The sequence below is a fragment of the Equus asinus genome, chromosome 9 (genome assembly GCF_041296235.1).
Source record: "Equus asinus isolate D_3611 breed Donkey chromosome 9, EquAss-T2T_v2, whole genome shotgun sequence".
Lineage (NCBI taxonomy): Eukaryota > Metazoa > Chordata > Mammalia > Perissodactyla > Equidae > Equus > Equus asinus.
The window spans coordinates 64,043,391-64,070,133 of NC_091798.1; the positions used below are offsets into that span (position 1 = coordinate 64,043,391).

The following is a 26,743-nucleotide window of genomic DNA, read 5'->3' on the forward strand; positions in this document are numbered from 1 at the left end:
CTAAGTATAACATTTGTCACCATTTATTTTCCCCTAAAACGCATAATGTACATTACGTCTGGAAATAGACTTCTATGCTCACAAGTTTGTTTTTTTTAAATTCCCTCTTCAAATCTCTGAATGTTCCCATGCCATTTCCTAACTTAAAAATTCATGAAAAGATGTTCAGCATCACTAATTATTAGTGAACCAAATCAAAACTACAGTGAGATATCACCCTATGGCTATAATTAACAAGATAGGAAATAACAAATGTTGGAGAGGATGTGGAGAAAAGGGGACCCTCATAAACTGCTGTTGGGAGTGCAAACTGGTGCAGCCACTATGGAAAACAGTATGGAGATTTCTCGAAAAATTAAGAATAGAAATACCATACGATCCAGCTCTCCCACTACTGGGTATTTCTCCAAAGAATATGAAATCAACAATTCAAAGAGATTTATGCATCCCTATGTTCGTTGCAGCATTATTCACAATAGCCAAGACGTGGAAGCAACCCAAGTGCCCATCAATGGATGAATGGATATGGAAGATGTAGTATATATATGCAATGGAATACTACTCAGCCATAAAATAAGACAAAATCATGCCATTTGCAACAACACAGATGGACCTTGAGGATATTATGCTAAGCAAAATAAGCCAGACAGAGAAAGATAAACACCATATGATTTCACTCGTATGTGGATGATAAACACACACATGGATAATGAGAACAGATTAGTGGTTACCAGAGGGGAAGGGGGTTGGAGGATGGTGAAAGGGGTAACGGGGCACATATGTATGGTCACTGATAAAACTTAGACTATTGGTGGTGAACATGGTACAGTCTATGTAGAAAGTGATATAGAATAGTGGACACCTGAAATTTACATGATGTTATAAGCCAATATGACCTCAATAAAATAGTTGAAAAAAACCAAAATTATGATGAGATGTTTAAAGCTAGTATGCTTCTTTTTTCTATTTTATTTTCAGTACAGAATTTTTTAGGAACACTTTTGTGATTTGGTAGCCAGGAGATAGAAGACATTATCTCTTGTCTCGCTGACCATCTTATGAAGCTGATGAGGCAAATATTCTGCTTTTCTTAGAGAGAAGCCCCCAGTGTGTGAAGCTGTGCATTAATGCTGTGGCTACTGCTCTACATTTTCTGAAGGCCTTCCATTGACTACTCATCGTTCACATGTGTTCTCAACTCCTGCTTCTCAGTGCTTAGGTTTTTTCTTAAATTATCATGGAAAACCCATATATGCCTACATTAAATTTTAAATTAAATTTTGGGCTTCTAGACATTGGAAATATTTTCCTTCATTTGGATCCCATTTTCTTCATAACTTGAAAAACCTTAAAGTTTCTTTCCTTTTTTCTTCCTTTTATTGTGGTACTACAGATTTTGTCTTGATTTTATGTTTCTTTGGTTGTTGCAATAGGAATTAGAAAGTAATGGGTCTAGGGCTGGCCTGGTGGTGCAGCAGTTAAGTTTGCAGATTTTGCTTTGGCAGCCAGGGGTTTGCCAGTTCGTATCCCAGGTGTGGACCTACACACTGCTTGTCAAGCCATGCTGTGGCAGGTGCCCCACATATAAAAGTAGAGGAAGATGGGCACAGATGTTACTTTGGGGCCAGTCTTCCTCAGCAAAAAAAGAGGAGGATTGGCATCAGATGTTAGCTCAGGGCTAATCTTCCTCAAAAAAAAAAAAAAGTAATGGGTCTCAGTTTGCCAGCTTTAATTGCAATTGTCTTCTTCTAAATTATGGAAGAACTTTTCAAGTTTGCTCACTTCCATGTGTCAGTTTTACAGTTGACTTCCTCACGTATGGATTTGAATTATATTTTGTAGTTTTACTTTCCTCGCAATCTCTTGTTTTCTCACCACACTAACTTTTAGCTCAGTATGGAGGCTTTTCATTGCCATTTCTTCCTCCTGGGTTTTGTTAAAGATGTTTAAGAGTCTTGTAAAAGTATCTTCTGCTTCCTGTAAGAAATCATTTTCGGAAGTGTGATCTTCTCTGAGCATGCAGATTGATATTGTCTTTAGCTCTTGCCGTAATGTATTTTTCACTGGTCTCATGTAGGGCTCCCTCCTCCATTTTCAATTTTACTTTTCCCAGAACTAGGAGAAATTTATAAAAACTTGGTATTTTTTAAATAAGAGGTTTGTGTTGACAGAATACAGAACAGAGTTGTTAAAAGCTACCACACTTAATATGCAGTATCATCAGGGACCACACTATATGCTCCTGCTCTTTGATATTTTACCCTCGGGGAGAAAATACACTCTGCTGCTCCCATCATAGCACTCTGCCCCCGCCACCCACGTCTACACACACATCCTGGGGGGGACTGGTTTCTACCCTTTATATCATCTAGACGTTGTCAGTGCTAAATAAGTATAGAGAGCTGAGGATGACACAGAGAAATAATACCCTACCTCCTTAAAAAATCCTTACCCCAAAGTAAAGGATTGACTGAACTTTTTCTGTTTCTATGAAAAACACAGTAGACAGTAGAGATCATTTTCTTTTTATTTAATTTTTTTTCTTTTAACTTTCTTTGGGGAAACAAGGCTGCTGTGTTTCATGAATAGGCATGTGGGCACTCCTTCTTGCTTTTCTTAATCCAGTTCCATTAATTTTATGGTTAGTGGAAATTCTATATAAGGTAATAACCTCTCTCTCATTCTGTCTTCAGGCTTGTGTGGATTTTTTGACATTGCCAGGGTTTTTTGAAAGGCTGAAATAACCCTGTGCAAGGGTTGCAACTTGGAGACATTTTAATTCTATCTTTTAAAATAATGATTTGGTCATTGAAGAAACAGATGCAAAGAGTAAGGAGAACCTAGGAACACTGTTTTGAATGCTGATGTTCCTAACCTTTTTATAAGGTTGTATGAGATAGATTTTAAGAAGCCCCTAGTTATTGTATTTTAGCTGATTTATATTAGTGTAGAAGGAACACTGGACTGAAGCTAGGCTAGATGAAGTCCAGTTAAGGATTTGGTACTGTTTAGCTGTGTGCATGGTTCACATTAATTTTAAAAGCTAAAAAAACAAAAGTAAAATGAATCAAGTAACTATGTTATTTTAGACACGCCAGTAAACCTCTGCCTCAATTTCTTTATTTACAAAATTAGGGGGAAATCTATAATATTTATAAATTACTTTGGACACATGGAATTTCATGGCATTGTAAAACTAAGTCAGGGTACTAATAAGTGAGACTTAGTGTGCTATAATGGTTCACAAAGAAGCTGGTGTATAAAAATGTCTAACCTAATCCAATTTGAATTCTTCTTTCTATATGCATTGATTTTTAGTTTTGATTTTTAATAAACTCCAACTTATAAGTATTGATACTTCTATTCTATTTCTGGTAAAGGAATTTTCACTAATAGAAAATTTTGCAATCAGCAGCATTGATTGAAAATAGTGTGTTTCTGGTGAAACGTTTTTCTACCCTAGATGGCTGACACTGATAGATCTTTTTCAATCCTTATTTCAGTGAGACTGCCTTAGGTTAGTTACAGTTTTCCAGACTTAAAAGAGAGCAGAAGAACCAAAACCTTGTGACTATGACGTATATTTGGGGGAAAAGAAGTTTTGTGAACTCTGAGACTATCGTTTCTTTTACTTGACCTTATTGTGAAGAATGGGTGATGAGTACTCTGGAGAGTGACTCACTCCTTGTTCATCTCTGAGGACATCTGGACCTCTTCCTTCAGTCACTCTGGGACTTCAAAGAGAAAAGAAGTTATCAAACTCATATCCTTTGACTTTCAAGGAATAGTATTTTTGTAATTCAATTCAGTTCAGCATGTTAAACCTGGCCATTTTACATAGAGTATTTCAGTTAAATCTCACAGTGGTCTCTGAAAAGTAGGTTTTGCTGTATTTACCTTATACGGGAGATTAAGACTGAGGTAGCGTATGCCAATTGCCCTATGTCATACACATATAGTGTCAGAGCTCAGATCCCATCTCTAATTTTTCTGACTCTAAAGTTTATGCTTATAAACATCATGTTATCTTGTGTATCAGTTAGGATTCAGTTCTTCTGCATGTAAGAGTAACCTGACAACATTTGCATTACCAATTAGGCTTTATGTATTGCACATAATTATCAAGCAGTGCACTACTGTCACATCTGCTTAAGGGAATCCTCAAGACCCACACTCCTAACTTCCTTTTCTTCCGTTCTTAGTATGTGACTTTTATCCTTGTTGCAAGACAGCTGTTCTACCTTTTGGTTTCATGTATGCATTCCAGGCAGGTGAAAAAGGATGAGCAAAGGAGAAAAAGCACCTGTTATCTAAATTTAATCTGTTTTTTCTTATTCGGAAACATAATAATTTACCTGGACGCCTTTCATTATGTACCTCCATTCTACATGTATGGCTATTCCAAGCTTCAAGGGAGTCTGGGGAGGCATTCTTAAATCAGATTTATTGAGGTATAATTTACATACAATGAAATTCACCCATTTTATGTATACAGATCTATGACCTTTGATAAATGCATACGCCTTGTATAATCATACCTCAATCAAGATGTAGAACATTTCCATTTTGAGGAGGAAATGTTAACTGAGCATTTTGCCATCTTGAACAAAATTCAGATTTGATTCTGAAAGGAAGAAGGACAGAAATAGTATTAGGTAGGCAACAGGCAGCATTGTCATATTAAGGTTAAATCTTGATGTACTTAAATAATGGTTTGGAAAAGCAAAATTGCAAAACAGGAAATCCCCATAGGTGGGAGAAGACTTCAGTTATAGTTAACTGAGCTTAGAACATGAACTTGGGCGTATCTCCCAGATCTGTTTAGGCCTCAATTTTCTAATATTTGAAAAAAAGATTTTAAAAAGGTCTTGAATGTGTCAAAAATTGTGGTTCAGATGAAATGAGGTAATTTATATGAAAGCACATTGAGATCTGTAAAGCTCTATTCAAATATAAAAAGTTCTCTCTTTTTCCATAATTAGATGTGTTTTCTTTTGAAAATGATGATGAACTTGATTTACTGGCCTGAAATATCACAGTAGTGAAATGCAAATATCATTGTAAAATATACTAACTCTTTAATTTATTAATGGCCTATAAATCAAGGCAACGTGCTTCTCTAGGCAGAGGCATTTTTATGTTTATGTTCTTATCAGTTCGCTTTGAAACTGTATCTCTTTCAATTGGGTAAAAATAGCACTAAATGTATAATTTCCTGAAACTGTGTACATTTATGGCTAATAAATTCTTGTGTGATTTCCCAGTTATTATATAATATTTTAAAAAATAAATCTCAAGTCTTCCATTCAATATAAAATATAAATTTTGTTTTGATAAGTTGTACTTTTTGTAAAATCAAATAAATGGAATTTATATGGAATTATTTATTCCAAATAAATTTTGGAATATTTAAGGAGACCGTTTTTTTAATTTGTTCTCTATTTTGAGAAGAAAACACTCTCTTGAAATTCACCCCTTGGAATCACTTGCAAAAATTTAAAAATCAGGGGTCCTGCCCGGTGGCACAGCGGTTAAGTTTGCACATGATGCTTTGGCGGCCCAGGGTTCACCAGTTTGAATCCCAGGTGTGGACCTATGCACTGCTGTCAAGCCATGCTGTGGCAGGCATCCCACATAAAGTAGAGGAAGATGAACACGGATGTTATCTCAGGGCCAATCTTCCTCAGCAAAAAGACGAGGATTGGTAGTGGATGTTAGCTCCGGGCTAATCTTCCTCAAAAAAAACAAAATTAAAAATCAAAACCTATTGTGAGATTTTTGGGGACATTCTCTAGAACCAGAGTCTTTGATTGCTTGTTATACAGGATCTATGAAGAAACGTGATCATTTGTAGCATTTATTCTGCTCAGAGTTTTGTCAGAACACTACTCTGAACTCAAACATCTTGGCAAAATATGGTTCTTTCTTGTACACTTTTGTCATAACTAATGTCAATCAATACTAATCTTTATTGAAAGTAAATGTATCTAGTAATCCAGGATACTCATTTCCTCTGGCCTATTATATTTTTTCCATTTAAAAATTGTTTATTATTTATTATTTTACATTAAAGTCTGTTATTTTGTTCATAAAATTCCCAGGTTGGATTCAGTGCTGGCTTTGTTGGTCCTTGGGGAGACTGCCAAATTAAACATGTCCTGCTTGAAAGCTTTAATGGAACTGATGAGAGATTTTCTTTTAAGCATTATGTCTGTTCAGAAGCAGGTAACAGTATCTTTTTAATTTAGTTGTGCAAAAAGACCTGAATAGAAACAAACTTTATTTTTGCCACTGTTTAAATTGGATATCATATTTGGGCTTACAGTGAGCATAACTTTGTAGTAATAATTTTAATTAAATATAAAAGCTAGTGCACTTTTACCATATATCCCACTATAGATAGATGGACAGATGGAGATAGAGATATAGAAGTAGATTATACACACACACACACACACACGCGCGCGCGCGAGAGGGTCTTTAAATTTTATTAACAAACTTGAGGTCATATAGTCATACGTGGTTTAGTTTCCTCTTTTAAAAAATTTAAAACATATCATAAAAACATTGTTCATTGTCATTAGATGTTATTAAAATTTGCATTTTAGTGGGGATGAGATAATTTAACCGTTCCTCTCTGGTTGAACATTGAGTTTGTTTCTAATCATTAACAGTTAATTACAGTTAATGTTGAACTAGTATTCTCAGACATAAAATCTTTATCTGCATTTATGACTATTTCTTTAGAATAAATTCATAAAGTTAAATTACTAAGGGATAGACTATGAACTTTCTTTTCTCGTTCTTGGGACAAATGTCCAAGTTCCTCTCCAGAAGATATAATTTTCTTGCTTTCCTATGGAAAATGTGTGAAAGTGCCACACATAAGAATTGAGCTTTATGTAAAAAAGATTGTTTTACAATGTGATATGGAAAACAGTATATCATTGGATTAATTTACATTCCATTGATTACTAGGAAATTGAAAACTTATTGTTCTTTATAATACTTTTTAGCTATTTGTATTTTTTGTTCTTTAAACTAGGTTTTATGTAATCTACCTATGGAGAAACTGGTTTTTAGTGAGTGCATTTTAGAAATATTAATTGATTATGATCTTTTAACAACTCCATACAATTTGAAGATATTTTTTATTGTAAGTACAGTGGATAGTTCTTAATTATGACACAACATACTTGATTATCTAATAGCTATCCTCTCATTTCAGGAGCAAACCTGCAAGGTAAACAATTTTTCCTGGGCCTGGAATGTCGTCTACATGTATACAACAATTCTTGCAGAAATCTGCTTGTATGCGGCCACTTCTAATTTGCGAAAAACTGCTTTAATTGGTTTCTGTGACTGTAAAAGTTCACAGAAAATTTTTTTACCCGTGGACAAATCGAAAGAACAGCCAGAATTAAGGGAAACAAGTATTTTAGGTCTTTTGGAATATTTCTCTTCAAAAATGTCAGATAAGTGTAAGTAAATTATTTTTCAACTTAATTAGAAATATTTTTAAAGTGTCCCTGACTACATATAGTAATAAGCCTTTTACAAGAAGTTAACGTTTCGAAATGGGAAATAATTTTAAATTTAGTAGGATAATGGTAGTAGAATAGTAAAAATCCTGTTGATCATGTAGTTCTCATCCAATGTGCAAAGCTCTTCTAGATCATTTGCAAATAGTGAGAAGTCATCTTCTGTTTGTAGGGAACCCCTAGTTCCCAAAACAGGTCATTCCACTCTTGAACACGGTGAAAGATTCTTCTTTATATTAAAATGAAATCTATCTTTCCATATCTTCCAAACTTTAACTTAAGTTTTGCTTCTGGGAGGCAATCAAAAAAAGTCTATTCGATTTCCCACATGCAAGCCCTTCAAATATTTTACGATAATTGCGTTGGTTTTCTTTTTCCATCTCTCCGCTCTGCCATCATCTCCCTTCTCTTGCTTACTGCCAAGTTCCTGTAGTAACGTTTTATAATACATGAAAATCATATTTTCAATATGATTTATAATTAACTTAAGCTTGCTAGAAGATTGTAGTGTTGTTAACATTGTCTGAATTTGTAATAATTTATTTCAATATTATGATGTGAAGACATGAGGGACCCAAGTATTTTTCCATTCAGTGTTGTCTCTGAATGGAAAAAGTAAATATGGCATTCTTCCTTTTACTCTTTTGTTGAGAATTATTTTCTTAAACAGAGTCTACAATGATAGTAGTGAAGGAAATATATGTCACAGTCATAAAGCAACTTTTTATGCTTCATTTTGATTCATTTAGCTCAGGTAAAAAACATTAGCACAGAGCAGTAATTCCTTTTAAAAAGTAAATGAAAGTTGGGGCCAACCCAGTGATGTAGCAGTTAAGTTCGCATGTTCCACTTCTGTGGCCTGGGGTCCACCGGTTTGGATCCCGGGTGCAGAGCTAACCACTGGTTGGCAAGCCATGCTGTGGCAGGAGTCCCACATATAAAGTAGGGGAAGCTGGGCACGGATGTTAGCTCAGGGCCAGTCTTCCTCAGCAAAAAGACGAGGATTGGTGGCAGATGTTAGCCCAGGGCTAACCTTCCTCAAAAATAATATATATATGTTTATAGATACAAAATTTTTTAAAACGTAAATGAAAGTTAATTGGAATCTTAGAACCTATTGAAACTTTTAATGATACTCTATTAAATCTTCAATATACCTCTTACCTTTGTGAAGGTTATTTAGAAAAATATTCAGTAATAAGGTTGTGTTTATATATGGAAAATATTTAGTTCCTTTTAAAATCCACATACGTGTTAGCAGTAGAATTCAGGCAGTCCTCATCATTCATGATTCCATGTGTTGACAAATCTAAAAGTATAGTACTGATTATGTTATATATGCTTAAAGAACTTGGCAAAATGTATCTTTCTTTTTTAAAAAAATTGTTTGATTTTATTGTGGGAAAAGCACTTACCATGAGATCTATCCTCTTAAAAAGTTAAGTGTACAATATGTTATTGTTGACTATAGGCACAATGTTGTACAACAGATCTTTAGAGTTTATTCATCTTGCCTGACTTAAACTTTATGCCCATAGATTAGATGTTCAAGTCCCATGTATAAAATGGTGTAATATTTGCCTATAAAGTATACACATCCTCCGATATACTTTAAATCATTTTTAGATTACTTATAATACCTAAAACAATGTAAATAGTTGTTGTATTGTTTAGGGAATAATAACAAGAAAAAAAAGTCTGTACACGTTCAGTACAGACAAATATCATAGGCCTTTCAATCTGTGGTTGGTTGGATCCATGGATGTGAATCTGCAGATAGGGAGGGCTGACTGTAATCATCTTTTACCTTCTCCAGGATAAATTACATTATTTATTGGTTCTTAATGTAGGATATGTTTGGAGATTTATCTTTGTTATAGTCTCCCAGTATGCTACCTTTAGGTTTAGTCTATGTCTTTTAGAAAACTCACTTATACATTGAAATTGAGGAAGAATTCAGAAATGATCAATCCAAAGATTGGGGAAAAAAAATGCGTTCTCAGTAAATTGCATTTTAATAATTAATTATCCATTTGACTTTTTTAAAGTTAAAGTTCCACATATCATAATAAGTTTTAAAATAATTTCCACTTGAGTTAAAACCTTTAAAATGACTAGAAGAAAATATAGCACAGTACCTTTGTAACTTTTAAGCAGAGAAGGGTTTCATAAACAAAGCATAAAAATCATAAATCATAAAAGACACAATTGTAAGATTTAACTACACAAAAAATGTACAATATCTGTGTAGAAAAAAATGAAAGTTAAAATAAAATAAAAGTCAAGTTGGAAATATTATATATACACATATAATAAAAAGGGAGAATAGTAATAATAAAAAGAAACATCACCTGTCATTACTATTGTCATCCTCAGCTTTCAATGTGGTTTCAGAACTTTTTGGATGGCCATAATTGGAGCAAGACTAAATCCTAACTTGACCTCTGTTTCTTTTTCTCCATTGCCTCCCTTTTCTTGTGATTAGCCTGTGTGCCACAGGTTGGTCTCTAAGCCAATAGTTTGGAACATCAAGCATAGTTTCCCAAAGCTGCAAACTTTCTCTGAGAAAAATGCCTGTAAAGTCCAGTTTGAAGTGACTTGGTCAAATCTCTAGGCTGCAACAAGATACCTTCCTCTTTCTTTTTTACATTAATATTCCAAGGTGAGGGTTAGAAGTTTTTAGAACTGGACATCTTGCCAGGGAACTGGCTCTGAGCCCAGGACCTCATAGGCCACGGGGTGCTGGATGAGGAAATGCTGCCAGCACTCTTTCCATCCTTCCATTTATTGCAGCCGTTGGCTGAGCTGCCACCCAGAGCCCTTGGGACGGCAGGGGAAGCAGAGGAGGATAGTTTCAGTTCAGAATATATGAGAAGAGCTGGAAATTTTAAGTATGCGGTGAAGGAAGAAGAGTCCCTGTGGTCAAATATTCTGAGACTGCCCTCTTGTACTTCCATTCTGCAAAGCTTGGTTAGGAGCTATGTTCTGTGGTCTGAGATTACTTTATATCCAACAAACATGGGGCAAGCCAACCATTTTCTTCCATCAACACTGCCTCAGCAATCAAAGCTTAAACTGTCAGGTCTGTAGAAAATAGTTATTAATTGTAGAAGTCAGACCTCTTCCTCTAAATTTGCATGAGATCTTCATAAAGCCCCAAATAACTAGGATAAATGGTTACCATGATTTTTGAAAGTTAAAAAATGTTGCTATTCTTCTCAATAAGTTTTGCTGTCATTCTTACAAATAAATCTTATTCTAGCTCTGAACATCTTTAAACTAAAAGATTCCTACCAACTCATTCTGTTTATTCCCTAGTATGGTTGCTACTGTTCCTTTTGATTGGCACAGGCTAAAGCAACACGCTCGACTTTTTATCAAAGCCTTTGACCATGTAAACATCTTCACCTATTCAAATGAAGGAGGTGAGAATCTCACGGGAACATTCTTCACATTTTCAAAGTATAAACAATACAAAGATATATCCCATTGGATCCAATGGTTTAAAATGCATCTAAAGATAAGCACAATGGAAAAAGATCCATGAACTAGAAATCATGTGGCATTTCCAAAAGTATTTATGGTACTAAAGTATATTCCAATGTGCCATTTTAAAAGTCAACTTTTGTAATAATATATCTTAGCAGGGAGAAAAAAAAAAGATAGATTTAGGCTTCCTATCCAAATTAATTAGGAAGAAAATGTGTATACATTAATTAAAATCACTCACTAGGCACTTGTAACTGCCTTTGTTATACCAGTCAGAATTCTATTAACATCCTCCAGAGTGCTTCAGATTGATTTTTTTTCCCTGTCGTTTTATCTGGTCCAAAAATGAATATTAATACCCTAGAGTCATTTTCCTCTTCACCTCTCACATCCATCAAGAATAATCTGATAGTATGTTCATGGGTACAGAAATCTCTAATTTAATGTAACACAATATTCCTGTGTTTGGTCCAAATATTTCTTAAAGTTTTGGGTGAATAGTTATTTCAAGTTTTAAAGACATCCGTAAGTAACAACTTATTAGAAAGAATAATAGAAAGCCCCCAAATGGGCTGAAGAGTGAGAAATTTAGGTAAGAAGAGCAGGGAAAACAGCACCAAAATGGTTCCAAGGGAGGCAGCTGTAGATGAAGAAATGTTCACTGGATGGGACTTGGTGTCAGAAATTTGGGATGCCAGAAATTTGGAATAAATCTCAGCTCAGTTGTCAAGTTCTGGATGACATTAGGCAACTTGTTATATCTCTCAAAATCTTAGTTTCTTCAAGATTATGGATTTTAAAAGAGCTTTTTGCATGTAATGTGCTTACAAACCTAAAGTTATTATTCCTTCTTTTAATTTCCAAAGCATCTTTGTTATTTTCCTTTTTTTTTCCTTTGTTGCCCTTGATTATAAGAAAACCTGTGAGGATTATTTACTTCAGAGATAGTCCATATATCTTGATGGTATGAATTTAGTTTAATGAAATTTAAAATAAATCCAGGAATCAGAAGTCTGGTATTTCTTTAACTTATTTATGAGAATCACAATGAACTACTTTCTTCTTTGGTTCTCAGTTATAACTCCAGAAGATAATTATTTTTAATTAACAGATTTCCATAATTGACTATGAGAAAAGATCATAAAATTTAAGCAAGGTAAATTCATGTTTCAGTTAACTGCCACACTCTAATAAAAGAAATAGCTGACTTTTGATTTTTGCTTTTCGTTTTCCATATTGCATGCAACAAAAAAAATAGGCATATTAGTAAAACTTTGGTTCTCTTTGGTTTATTCTATTAGATATTTGTTTAATATGTGTAATGATCAAATATGATCATATATACAAAACAACTCTTTGATCAATATTTAAATTTGTGTATATGTATTTAGTGATAGATATATAATTATTATAGTATAACATTCTGAAAATAGAGTATCCTAGAATTCCTATTTATTCTGTACATCCAAAATATATCCCAAATTTTTCCACTTACTTCTATCTCTATTATTATCTCCTATGAAGTTCAGGAGTCCCCTCACTTCTGAAATCACCTGTGAGTTTGTGGATACCCAAGATAAACCTCAGATTTGATAATTTACTAGAAGAACCCACAGAACTCAGCAAAGCCATTTTACTTGTAGTTATGGTTTATTACAGCAAAAGGATACAGATTAAAGTCAGCTAAGGGAGAAGTGCATAGAGCAGAGTCCAGGAGAGTTCCAAGCAAAGCTATCCATTGTCTTCTCCGAGGGAAGTTGTGCAGGGAACATCTACTTCTCCTAGCATTGATGCCTGACGATATACGTAGAGTATGGTCACCTATAGAAGGTCACCAAGCTTTGGTATCCATAATCTTTATTGGGGTTAAGTCACACACACATGACTGATCCCAGTCTCCAGACCTTCCAGAGGCCAAGTTGGTACCATGGTCTAAAGCTTCCAAGTAAACAAAGGTATTCTTATCAGACAGGACCTTCCAAGGCCTGAGAAGTCACCTCCCAGAAGCTGAGAGCAAAGGCCAGCCCTCTCTTTGCTTATGGTTAATTCTTTACTGCATACCTCCCAGCTCCAAGCAATCATCACTTTGCTTCTAGATTAATGTGAAAGCTAAAAGTCTCCCTGTTCCCCTTGTACTCCCTCTCCCTAGAATCCATTTTCAACCAAGAAGCCAAAAAGATTTTGTAAAACATAAAGTGGGTCAGTTCCCTTCTTTATTTGAAATGCTCTCTTAGCTTTGCATTGCTCTAACAATAAAGTCCAGACTCCTTCCCATGGCCTACAAATTGACCATGATCACTCAGAGTGTGCCTCTGCAAAGGGCAAGCCTGCCTGACATCATCTTGTCCCATGGCCCCCAGGTATCTCATGTTCCATCCATTCCGTCCTTTCTTCTGTTTCTCTAAACTGCTAAACTCTTCTAGGTCCAAAGCCTTTGCATTTTCCATCCTCTCTGCTGGGAACACGTTTTCCCAGCTCCTTGGATGGTTAACATTTTTCCTTTCCTCCATCAGGTCTGAGCTTGAATACCATGTCCTCATGGAGGTCTTTGTCTTACTCTGTCCATAGTAGTTTTCTTCTCCTAGTCATTGTTGGTCACATTACCATCTTCTGTTATTTTTGTAACTCTCATTATGAACTGATATTGTTCAGTTTACCTTTTTAGTATCTGTCTTTCTCCACTAGAATTAAGTGTCCTGAGAGCAGTAACTTTTTATTTGGTACTTAGAACAGTGCTTGGCACATAGCACTGACTCAGTAAATATTTGCTAAATGCCTGGCTGGTCGACTGGTTCTTGTCCGTTGGTTTCTTGGCATTGATCTATTTCCTTCCACTCTACTTGGCATTTCATAAAGACAGTGTTTTAAACTACATCTTACATTTGAGTTGCCTTCTGGTGATACTTTTTATTCTGTGGTGTCAAATTATATTTGTCAAAATTGTAAAGGCTGTACTCATTTATACTCATTCATAGAAGTAGAAATATTCATATTTCACATTCACTGAATGTATGAAATCTAAATATCTAGACTGACAATTAAAGTCTTCCAAGGAATTCAAACACTAAAATAAAGTATTGCTACAAAGAAAGGATCATAATACTGGTTTTCAAATGCCATGATTTCTTAATAAATTTTCAAGATTCATTAAGAATTTTGTTTTGCTTCAGCTTTGTTATTTTGTAGGATACTGCCTGCTTAGCTACGGAGACACATTTTCTCTAAGTACAGTTAAAGTAACATCTTTGATAGCTGCCACAGGTCACTCAAAGCAGAACAGAAGATTGCCTTATGCTTCAGCTTGATCCCTGGATGAGGAGTTTCATAGCAGTCATGCTCCTCAGCAAATGTCTAGACTTGCATATTAGAATGCATTCTGCCTTTTCTGGTAGTTGTAACACATCCAGTGTGTCTTTATCAGGGTTTTTTCCTTCATTAACTGTCAGTCAATTGGATGTAATAGATTCTCCCTACAAATATTATTTGTAAGTATTACTTCACTGTAGTTTAAATCAGCAGATGAACACTCATTTTAAAAATCATCAATGGCATTTTAAAAGGTTTGTGAGTTTTTACTACACAGTTATCAGAATATATTTCATGGTTCATCACTTGTCTTGTGGATTTTAAGAGCAAACCATATTCAGTTTGGTGATTCAACTATTGTAGGCTTATAAAATACTGTTCCTTAGTAAACAGTAATTTAAAATATATGAAGGAAGGTCATTTGTGTGTACTTTTATCAATCATTCTTTTTACTGTAAAGAATTTGGGAGTCTGCAAAAAAATTTATAAATGAGTTACAATCCACAGTTTGTTTCATTTATCATATTGTTCAAAAACTACTTTTTTATTTCTGAAGTTCACAATTCCAGAATTATTAATTTAAAAGCTCATAACTGTTTCTGTACTCATATTGAATTCAAGCCTTATTTTTCTGCTAATGACTCCCAAATCAATAATTTCACTTCTATTTTACTTGAATTTTAGGTATATTTTTACAACAAGCTACAGGACACTGAAAATTAGATACTCCCCCAGTGCCACATTTTCCAAATAATATTTATCTTCTTTCTCCCCACTCCAGCTTTTCTACATAATCTCATTTCTGCCGGTGATTCCATTATTGTTTCAGTTTCCTGAGCTTGAAAACGTGCGTCTCCTTTCCACTTCCTTCCCTCCTCCTCCTCCACAGCTACGAAGTCATTTTCGATCTTCTCCACAATGCCTTATGTTTGTCCTTTACTCTCCAACCTCCTGTGGCCATCACAGGAAAGACCTGGGTTACCTCATAAAACTCCTGTATTGCTTTCCCAGTTTATCACTTGAATAGACATAACCTTTCATTGAACAAATACGACACTACTCTTTTGTTCAAACTTCTACTATTTAATCTGACCCCATTGTCTTTATTTTACCTCATCCATTTCTAACATGAGCTCTCCATCTCAGCTCAATTTGAGATCCTCACTATTATCCTCTACCTTCTCTCTTCTTATGGCTACCTCTCTGCTGGGAGTCAGCAGGCCTGTTACTGGGGCATGAGTAGGCGCCGGGTCTCTGAGCAGATGGGACCATAGTTGAGCAGGGCTGGAGCCTGGTCATGGGACCACTTCTGGGTCTTCAGATTTTGGTCCTGCAAACCCAGAGATGCAAATTGATTTGGCTCCCACCAGCTTCCTGAGCATACTCATGCCAGGTCCATGGGTGGGTCCTGGGTGAGCCGAGCTTCCTCTGGACCATGATAGGGTGAGGCTGGAGCCAGGTTATAGAACTGCTTCAGGGTCCACAGTCAGGTTCACTGTCAGTAGGCCTGTCACTGAGGGCACCAACAGGAAGAGGTTTTCCTGGGTCCTTTGGTCGGTGGGGCTGGTGGCAGGACTGTAGACAAGCAGGACTGGAGCTGAGTTCACAGGGGGACAGGAGTGCTTTTAGGTCCGTTGCTGGGACCACATCGCTGTCAACAGGCCTGCCACCTGGGTCCAAGCCTGCCTTCTCAAAGTGGCCCTCCTCAGTCTTGGATTCCACTGAGGTTTCACAACCTCCTACCTGGATCTCAAGGTCCCTGCAAAGGCACTTTTGTTCATGGATGGCTGCCAAATAGTTGTTTCTGTGAGGGGACAGAGGACTGGGTACTTCCCATTCCACCATCTTGCTGACATCCCTCCCTATATATAAGTTCAAATATTGCAGTACACCAGTTTTTTTTTTTTATTAATGTTATGATAGATTACAACCTTGTGAGATTTCAGTTGTACATTTTTGTTAGTCATGTTGTGGGTACACCACTTCCCCCTCTGTGCCCTCCCCCCACCCCCCCTTTTCCCTGGTAACCACCGATCAGATCTCCTTATCAATATACTAATTTCCACCTATGAGTGGAGTCATATAGAGTTCGTCTTTCTCTGACTGGCTTATTTCGCTTAACATAATACCCTCGAGGTCCATCCACGTTGTTGTGAATGGGCCAATTTTGTCTTTTTTTATGGCTGAGTAGTATTCCATTGTGTATATATACCACATCTTCTTTATCCAATCATCAGTTTCTGGGCATGTAGGCTGGTTCCACGTCTTGGCTATTGTAAATAATGCTGCGATGAACATAGGGGTGCAACGGACTCTTGAGATTTCTGATATCAGGTTCTTAGGATAGATACCCAGTAATGGGATGGCTGGGTCATAGGGTATTTCTATTTTTAACTTTTTGAGAAATCTCCATACTGTTTTCCATAGTGGTTGTACCAGTTTGCATTCCCACCAACAGTGTATGAGGGTTCCTTTTTCTCCACAACCTCTCCAACATTTGTCACTCTTGGTTTTGGATGTTTTTGCCAATCTAACGGGTGTAAGGTGATATCTTAGTGTAGTTTTGATTTGCATTTCCCTGATGATTAGCGATGATGAACATCTTTTCATGTGTCTATTGGCCATATTCATATCTTCTTTTGAGAAATGTCTGTTCATGTCCTCTGCCCATTTTGCAGTACACCAGTTTTAACTAGCAAAGTTTTTGTAAGGGGAAAATCATATTTTTAAAAGAATTGGCTGCTTCTCTGTAGCCTCATATTTTCAGTTTATACTTTCTCTTCTAAAGAATCAACAATAGAAAGGGTGGAAGGTGCCTTAAGTTTGGGAGATGGACATATGCCTTCTTCCTCCCATTTCTAAAATGTGTACATTTCTCTTCTGCCTCCTCCTCCTACCTTCTAGCCTATTCCTTTCTTATGAATGGAATAGCAGGTGAGGGTTGGAAGGAAAAGCACATGTCTGAATTGGAGTGTCTCGGCTGCCTCGGATAAGATCAGACCAGCATTCACCTGGCTTCGTTGCTCATCAGCTACATGCTGCTGGAGAACTTTCTTACCAGGTTGAAGCTCATAGGCCCCTTCTATTATTTTCAATATAAATCAGTCTACATAGCAGGATTGTAGGGAGGACTAGAATAAGGATGCATGGTAGGTACTGCCAAGTATCCTAGTTATAATAGTAATGATTATTATTAGCCTGGATCATAAAAAACTAGATTGAATGAGAAAAAATTGAAGATTATAACTTTTCAGATTGTGCTTATATTTTTATTCAAAAAGAGCATTGATGAGTTCCGATGTCACATAAGCTATCACCAGGATTTTGGGGGAAAAGTACAATATAGAATGTTTTTGGCTTTAAAATCCTTCCATCTCCCTTTCTAACCCGTTTTTTCCTCTAGCTCTTCTTACTTGCTTCACATATACTCAGTACTCTCACGTAGCTCTTTGCCTAACTGAAGTTCATATCCTCTTTGAGATCTCTCTCTGTTATTTCATTCTTTAAATTTATTTGTTCCATCACTACCTGAGTGAGAATTCTCTTTTCCTGAACAGTTATTGCATGGCGATATACCAGCTAGGTAAGAAATAATTAAGATGAAGAGTAAAGAGAAACTTCTTCCTCCTTTCTGTGAGGGAAATGCATATTTTGAAAGTAAAAGTTGATAATTTATATAAATTTCTAATTGGTATATAAGTTTTAGAAGGAGCAGTGTCTTAGATTTTTAAAAATCTTTTCTGGATTCATTACTCCATTTCCCCTACTCAATTGATTTATGTCTCTATTGTTTAAAAAAAATCTTCCAGCCTATAATTACGTCAGCAATTTTTATCTGCTTTTCACATTATTTTCAAAGTTTGCTTTTTGGTTCAAATGCCACGTTTCATAGAGTTTGGTCGTTTTTATAACAGCCAGTGATTTTTCTTCTGTTTCTCTGATTTATTGTAAAAATTCACCATCGTGGTCTAAATGTTCATATTGCCTTGAAGTGATCCCTCTGTCCTTAAATTTCAGATTTGTTTTTAGTACCTAGTTCGCAGTTTTCCTGTTTAACTTTTAAATTTACAAGTTATGATATTAGTTAGGTGCAGTTCATCTTTTCTACAGTTAGAAATTTTAAAATGATCTGTGGTCTTTTAAAATTAAAGGAGTAAAAGCAATGAGGAGTAAAAAAAACTAATTCCCAGAACTCGGGATTTCAGACTTTAAAATATTAGTAGAATTAAGTTTCTTCTTTTTCAAAAAACTGTAGCTTAATAAGATGATTGTCTTTTTAAACAGGTTGTCAAGTGATATGGACTGGATACTACGGTTTAGTGTACAACTTGGTGAAAATGTTGCGGGAACTTCGGGGAGATGAGGAACAGGATGGACTTAGAAATGTAATCTGGCAAACATTGCAGAAAATAAAGGATCACGAGAAGGACGCGCGAGTCTGTAATGCAACAAACATAGCTCAGGTAAGGTAAAACGCTGGGTGATAAATCGGTACTTTTGTCATCAGGAAGCGTGTGTCCTTTCTCTCTGAGGAGACAGGAGGGTCCACATTCAGTATCAGTGACTCACAGTGGAGAACACGATTTTTAAAATTTAATATTGACCTATTTTTAGTTAAAGATAAGAGGGTTGGCCATCTTCTGATTAAGCAGCTCGAAGAGAGGAGTTGATTTTGGGGGAAGAGTAATTGTTCTGCCTTTGAGGGACATTTATAAATTTACTGCATTCCACTTTGCCCAGCTCAGCCTGGGTCTGTGCCTAATTTTCCAGCTTTCTTATTAGTGGTGAATTAATTCACTCTCAAAAGTGTCCCGATTTGGATAATAAATTATTTGGTTATCTTATTTGCACATTTTTCTTTCTAGCATTAGACAATGTAAATTGTAAATCTGGACACTTGCAAAGACTGAAGTCTTTTTCTTTAAAGTTAAAAATGTATTTTACAAGTTCTTGGTTTTTCTAGGTCCATATGAATGACAATATATATATTTTTCTTCACAGTCAAAGAAATTCATTATGAAATTAGCTATCCATTCTTCATAAAATATAAATAGGGGTTTTTAGTCAAGCTTTATTCATATGGTATCCTATGATATTTCAAAACTCCATCAAATGGTTTTTTCTTGTCTATGTCTTATTTTGAGCCAGGTTAATTTGTTTATTATCCTAGGGTACACTTATTTTCCTGTCACTGAAAGTTTCTAGTTCTTTCTAGGTTTCACAGATGCAATTATCCTAATGCCTTAATGTTGTTTTCCTATAATAATTATGTGAATTAATGTTAACAAGTAAGAGAGTAAATAATGAATTCACTCTGCCCAATTGATTGTCAAAGCATATAGAGGCCATTATTGACAACATATAGTATCTTCACTCTAGATTCTAGTAGAAAATAAAACCTTAAACTCTATTTTTTAATCATAAATTTGATTTGGACTGAAAATCTTTATGGAGAACTATCTTAAAAACATGCAACCCATCTTTTTATCTAGATTACTAATATTTTTTCATGGAAAAAGCAAATCAGAGAGCTGCCCATTTGAACTATATTGTTTTAGATTTCATGGACTTGCTTTTGTGCAATTATGCTTCAGCTTTGTCCTTGTTTTTGGATTGAGGAACACAGAAAGAAAAACAGAAATTATTGTACCTTTTATAGTGATGACCACGATGTCACCCAATATCCCCTTTATTGGGACTTAGGAAATAAATCCTCCTTAGTTTCATGTACTCTCCGAAACTTGCTATTGATTTTTGTATAATCGGCTTACTGGAGCTTAAAAAAACGAGAGTCAAATTTTTGGCCAGTTTCCAGCAGAAATAGAGGACCATTTATATTTATCTGACTCAGTCTTATTATTTTCTTTTGTCTCCATGATTCTTTCAATTATTTATATTACCCTCAGGTTTCGTATCTATTTTTATATGCTGCTTCACATCTCAAATGGATTATACTGTGACTAAGTAAATAAGCCAACTCAAATTTGTCATTTCTGTAATTAGAATTCAATTTATATGCCCGTTTCCAGGGCCAATCATTTGGTATAAGATAGTCTTCTTTCTTCAAAATTCTAGTAAATATCTGTAGATAATTACATTTGAAATTCATAAGTCAGCTAATCAGACATAGCAAATATTTTTTAGATGCTAGATCCAAGTAAAGACTTTATTACTCCAGCAGTCAGCACTGAGAATAACAGAATCAACAAAAGCATCACCACTAGATGTGCTAATTAGTTTTCAGTGCTTAGCGAGAAGACTTGGAAAGGATGCTTTCATTCATTTTAAGTAGAAAATGGGAGGAAGGCAAGCTTTCCTCAGAGAAAAATCTAAATTAGAAATTTCTAAAAGCAGCCATATTAATTTATGCATAATACATATTTAATATAAGAAATAATTTTAATTTGAGTTAAACTAAAAGATACAATTCATCTAGACCTGTTTTACATAAAAGTTAGCTAGAGATAAAGACATTTCGATTACTAAACAATAAAATATATGATTTATGAAGATAAATGATAAAGTATCTAACTGTAACTTTGAAAAATCACTTAATTTAGTTTGAATTCCTTTACTTAATCCTGAGATACTACACGGATATAAAGTAAGAAATTTTATAAAACTTTTCCCCCAAATCAGTAAAAAATATGAAATAAATATGTATATATTGAGTCCTAAGTCTATTTTGTCATACTGAATTCTATGGAAGAAGCAAGGAAGTCCAAAAAATGACCTTTACACAGTAAATTTTCCCATCTGTTAGCTAAGATTTGTTGGGTATTTACTGTGTGCGTTGTGCTAAGCACTTTATGTGCATTAATTATTTAATCCTCATAAAAATCATATGATATATGAGTTATTATGGTCTTGATTTTATAGATGAGGAAAGTGAAACTTTAAATAAGAACAGTTAAACTTTTTGAAAGGGGAAGTAACTTGCCCGTGGACACTGTGGTAAATTACATGGTTTGATTTTCTTGTGCTGAATAATCATCGCATTCCTGGAATAAAAACACTTGATGATGATGTAATAACTTTTTAATATTTCTATATTTTCTTTGATATTATTGGAATTAATGGAATGAACAGGGAAGTGATTATCTCTTTTTTCTATTCTCTGGAAGAAGGTTTTAATATTGTCATGATTTCTTCCTTAAAAATTTTGTAGAATTCACAAGAGAAGCCGTTTAGTCATGGATCCTTACAGAAAAGTTTTTCATCGTGGAATAATTTTTCAAAGTTATATACCTTCCTAGACTTTATTTTCCCTTGCATCACTTTTGAGATTTTTTTTCTGGGAATTTGTCCATATGATATGCATTTTAAACGATATTTTATAAAGTTGCTCACAATATCTTTCTATGATATTTTAAAGTCTTTAGAAACTGTCATGATGTTCTTTCCTTGATTCTTAACTCTTATTTTTGGCTTTGTTCTCTTTTTAATTTATCATGCCAAGAGTTTCTGAACTTCTTTGTCTTTTGAAAAACAACTTTTGAATTTCTTAATACTGATACTCTATATTATGTTTTTTCTATTTCTTTAATATCCGATATTAGTTTTATATTTCCTTCTGCTAATTTCCTTACATTTAATGTGTTGTTCTTTTTATAAAATTATTGAACTATATTCCTTGGCATTGATCTGTAGCATTTTTCTTTTCTAATATATGATTTTAACACTATTAATTTCCCTCTACACATAATTTTGGGAGTATCTTGAAAGTTGCGATAAGTAATATTTTAACTATCATTCAGCTCAAACGAGTTTCTAATTTCTATTATTATTATTTTAAACCATGGATTATTGGAGATTATGCCTTAATGTCCACATTTATGGAGATTTTCTTTTCATGATTATGATTTTGATTTCTAATTAAATTCTGCTGTGCTCAATGACAATACACTCATCATTATGAAATGTTCGTTCTTTATAAAAAGTGTATATTTTCTGTTATAACCCACAGTAGCTTTCTTTTATTAGGGTCCTTTTGATTAGTGTTTGATGGTATATCTATTTCCATCTTTTTATTCCAAGCTTTCTGTATTCTTTTTTTTTCTTTTCTAAAGATTGGCACCTGAGCTAACATCTGTTGCCAATCTTCTTCTTCTCCCCAAAGCCCCGCAGTACATAGTTGTATATTCTAGCTGTGGGTGCCTCTGGTTGTGCTATGTGGGACACCGCCTCCGCATGGCCTGACGAGCAGTGCCATGTCAGTGCCCAGGATCCGAACTGGCAAAACCCTGGGCTGTGGAAGTGGGGCACAAACTTAACCACTGGGCCATGGGGCCGGCCCCTCTCTCTGTATTCTTACATGTATATCTTTTTGGATAAGCAGTATTTTTTTAACCTGAAAATTATTATCTTTACATTTGAACCCTTATTCTATTTTGACTTAATATCATTACAATATATTTGTGTTTATTTCTACATTTTATTATTTACTATTCTATTTGTACCTCCTGTTCCTTAGCCTCTCTCTCTCTCTCTGTTTTTTTAAATCTCATTTTGTGCCTCTTTGGGGAAGACATTTTTATTATTCCATTCCATCCCACTCCCTTTATTTGTTTGGTGGTTACACATTCTTTTACTTGTTACCCCAGATGGTACAGAATGAATCCGTGAATTATCGAGGTATAATATGCATAGAGAGATTTTGTATTTTCCTGGACCATAAAATAGTCTTATATTCTAACTCCATTTATTTCTCTTTACTTATGCAATTTTCCTGTTGAGCATTTTAATTGTGTGTGTGTATCTGAATGTTTGCATGTATGTGTGTGTTTAAAGATACTAATATGTTAATATTATTTAAGCACTCAATAGTCTTTAGATTTACTCACATATTTGCATGTTTCTTTCCTTTCTCCTTGAATCTCGGACCTTCTATATGGGATTGTTTTTCTTCTGCTCGAAGAAAATCCTTTTACATTCTTTTTGTGAGCAGCTGTTGATGGCTAATTCTGTCAGTTTTCACTTACTTGAAAAGGTTTTTATTCAATTTGATTTTGAAGGATAGTTTTATTGACTAAATGATGATATAGATATGACATAAAATTAAATGTCTAATCACTTGCTCTGTTTCTTCTTCTAGCCAGTGTTTTCCTTGCACCATTTTTGTGACTTTGGTCACAAAGGTTTATTTTTTTTAGTTTATCATGAGCTGGTATATTTTTAATGTCAAGTTGCATATTAACATGTCTACACTAGGTTTCAGGAGTAATAATGTCTAAACTAACTGCCTTAAATTCTTCACACCTAATTATTCAAAAGACCAAAGTGATTAACATCTGTGTGAATTTTCTCTCTGTCGGCCCTGTGCTTATAACTCTCTTCATCTTTTACTCCTGTGTGACCCTCTAACTTTCCTAAATTCCACAGCTAAAACTCCTGCCCTTTCATGCTTAATTTCTCTAAGGAAAATAATGCTCATATTTATTTCAGGTTTTAAAAGGTGCCCTCTTAAGGGAGTTAATAAAGGTACTGTAGAATGAGTTACACAGCTAAACGTCACATCTAAGAATAAGACAAAGCAAATGATTTCAAAAGAATGAGCATACCTGGTCTATAGGTGTAACATGTTAGAGCAAATTTTTTGTTTTTGTTTTTGTTTTTTTTGGTGAGGAAGACCAGCCCTGAGCTAGCATCTGTGCCAGTCCTCCTCCATTTTGTATGTGGGACCCTGCCACAGTGTGGCTTTCATGAGCAGTGTGTAGGTCCGCGCTTGGGATCCAAACCCATGAACCCTGGGCTGCCGAAGTGGAGCGTGCAAACTTAATCACTATGTCACTGGGCTAGCCCCAGAGAAAATATTTTGAATTTATTAAAATAGTATATTCTTTTCTGAAATAGTCTGAATACTTTCTATATAAGTTACCTTTATAGGTGTGTTTAATTTTATAGTAAAACATGAGTATGATAAACTCAAGCTTTCCTTGTCTTTTATTTGTTTTTTTTGGCACTATCATGACAGCACTTATTTGCAATAATAAAGCTACATGGCTTAGGTATTTATCCCTAAACACCCTTAGTTTTTCTTAATAACATGCTAATTCCCAAATTTCATTGCACCAACATATTAATGGCCTGTGATACTTTAGGCAGCAAGTTCTATGGTATAAAATAGCTAGAAGCTTTCTTTTACAAGTGATAACAACTCTGTCAGTCTTTCAGTGCTGCCTCACTGCTCAATGTGAGTAGAGAACATCTAAAAGAAATCTATACAGTGCAGGCTTGTGCCTTCGACCTAAAATGAAATATGTATTCTACTCTTATTTCATTTATAGCAAATGATACATTTATAGCATAACCTTTTTTTTTCTTTCCTTCCCTAACACTTTGCTCCCAGAACCTTTCTTCATGTAAGATAATTGTCATATTATATACGCAGAGTGAAACACAGCCTTGATTATAAACTACTGTAGAGTGGGAAGGATTTATTTCATAAGGATTGAATATATTTGAATGTTTATGGAATTAAGTAGAAATTTTTTATTTTTATGCTTTGAAAATAAATATGTCATTCATATGATAAACTATTGAATTTAGTGAATTAAATTTGGTCCTTAATACCTCAACTTATCTACATCACTGGTAAATCTATTACTAACTATATTATGTACTCTCATGTCTTTTTATCCAGAACAACATTCTATAATCTACAATATCTGTTCATAAAATTTGATGCTTAATGGAGGTTAGAGGAGAGGTGAGATATTTAATAGCATATTTGAAATGAAAAACAATTCTAAATAGATCCCTAAATATGAGCCCTTCATATGACAAATTCAATATAAACCCAACTGTTGCCTGAGTATTTGGAAAAGAAATCAAAAATTGTCATATATTCACAGTGGCATAATAAACAAATGTTAATTGATGTGCTTTGTTTGAAATACTTCCAGGGAGACTTGCAATGAGCAAGGCTCTTCTGTACAGGCAATTCAGCAGCATATGTTGGCACATCTAGGAAAAGTCATCATGTATAAATGCTTTATGCCATCTGGTATATGACCTAAAATATCAGAAAGAAATATGTACAGCTAAAATGAATATGTGACTTTCTTCAGAGTACCTTTGACTCATCAGGTAAAGAACTTGGTGCTTAACATTTCATGGTGAGATCTTTAAAATGAAATTTGTTTTTATTCTTAATGATATTTCCATACGCCTAATGTACTCTATAAAGCAGCAAAATAGAACAAATGACACTATTACTCTCTAGTCTCTCAGCACCTATCTCCCTCCTTCTCCACACATGGCTCCTCTTTTGACATAAATGGAAACATGAGTGTGGAAAGGAGGATGTATTTTTGGAAGAGAATAGTTTCTTTAATGCTTATCAGTAGAATTCCAATGGAACAGATATATCATTTTAAGAGAACGAAACTGTCTCGTAGAGCTTCTACAATGTGCCAGGCACTGTGCTAAGTATCTTACATATATTAACTCATCTAAGCCCCATAGCTCTCCCACCACCATCATCACCCACACAGATGGGGGATCTGAGTCTAAACGGGATTAAAATAAGTAACTGGTGGTGGATGCGCCTATGAGTGAGCTTAACTCAAAGGCTCTGCCATTTCATTATGTTGTACTCTCTCCGAAATTAAATATAAACAAGGAACTAACAGTTATTGAAAAACCTTTTGTGTGCCAGACACTGTGCTAGAAAATATATTCAATTTTTATGTTTGATCTTTACAATAACCCTGCAAAGGGGATTATTATTATCATCCCACTTTAAGAATAAGGAAACATGCTCAGAGAGGTTAGGTAACTTGTGTAAGATCTCATCACTAGTAAGTCAGAAAATGGGATATTCCCATCCAGTCCTTTTCTTATCCCCTCAGTCCTTCTTCAACTTTAGTGTGCTTACAGGAGTAGGGCCTGAGATTCTGTATATATAACATGCTCTCAGGTAATGACAATAACGATGCTCTAAGGACCACAATTTTAGTAGCAAAGAGTACTCATGCTGTTTTCCTTTGTGAGCTTTTATAACTCCTGTAGGAAATAGTATTTTGAGACTACCAATGAGTCATTTACATTTAAATTTTAAAGTTTAAAGAAAAAAATTGTCTTCTTTTTTTTTTCACAAACAAGTTAAATATTCCCAGCTCTAAGATTACTTAAGGACAGGTGGAGACAAAAAAGGGAGAGCCAGCAAGAGACGAAGATAGAATTTGCTGCAAACTCTGCTGCAATGGCTTGACATCCTATTTCTCCTTTATGAGAGACATGTCAAGGGTAGTGTGAGTTAATTTACATTTTGATGTGTTTGCTACATTTCCCTAATTATTGATGGAAAATTCAGAACTCTGGAGAGGCTTTTCTTTTCTTTTGTATTGCTGCCATATCATAATTCCTTGGGGAATTTCCCCTGGTGCTGACTTATGCGTCTTCTC

The 26,743-nt window shown here is 34.8% G+C and overlaps 1 protein-coding gene across 8 annotated transcripts in view; it reads left to right on the forward strand.

Annotated features, from left to right (window-relative positions):
• The window catches only part of TMEM232 (transmembrane protein 232), a 178,343-nt gene that overhangs the window by 56,868 nt on the left and 94,732 nt on the right, over window positions 1–26,743 (forward strand). For all 8 annotated transcript variants that reach the window (XM_070517613.1, XM_044780089.2, XM_070517617.1 and 5 more), the window contains 3 exons: window positions 6,102–6,225; window positions 7,229–7,481; window positions 18,621–18,799. In XM_070517613.1, coding sequence (XP_070373714.1) covers window positions 6,102–6,225; window positions 7,229–7,481; window positions 18,621–18,799 — 556 coding nt within the window. The remainder of the gene's footprint in view (window positions 1–6,101; window positions 6,226–7,228; window positions 7,482–18,620; window positions 18,800–26,743) is intronic.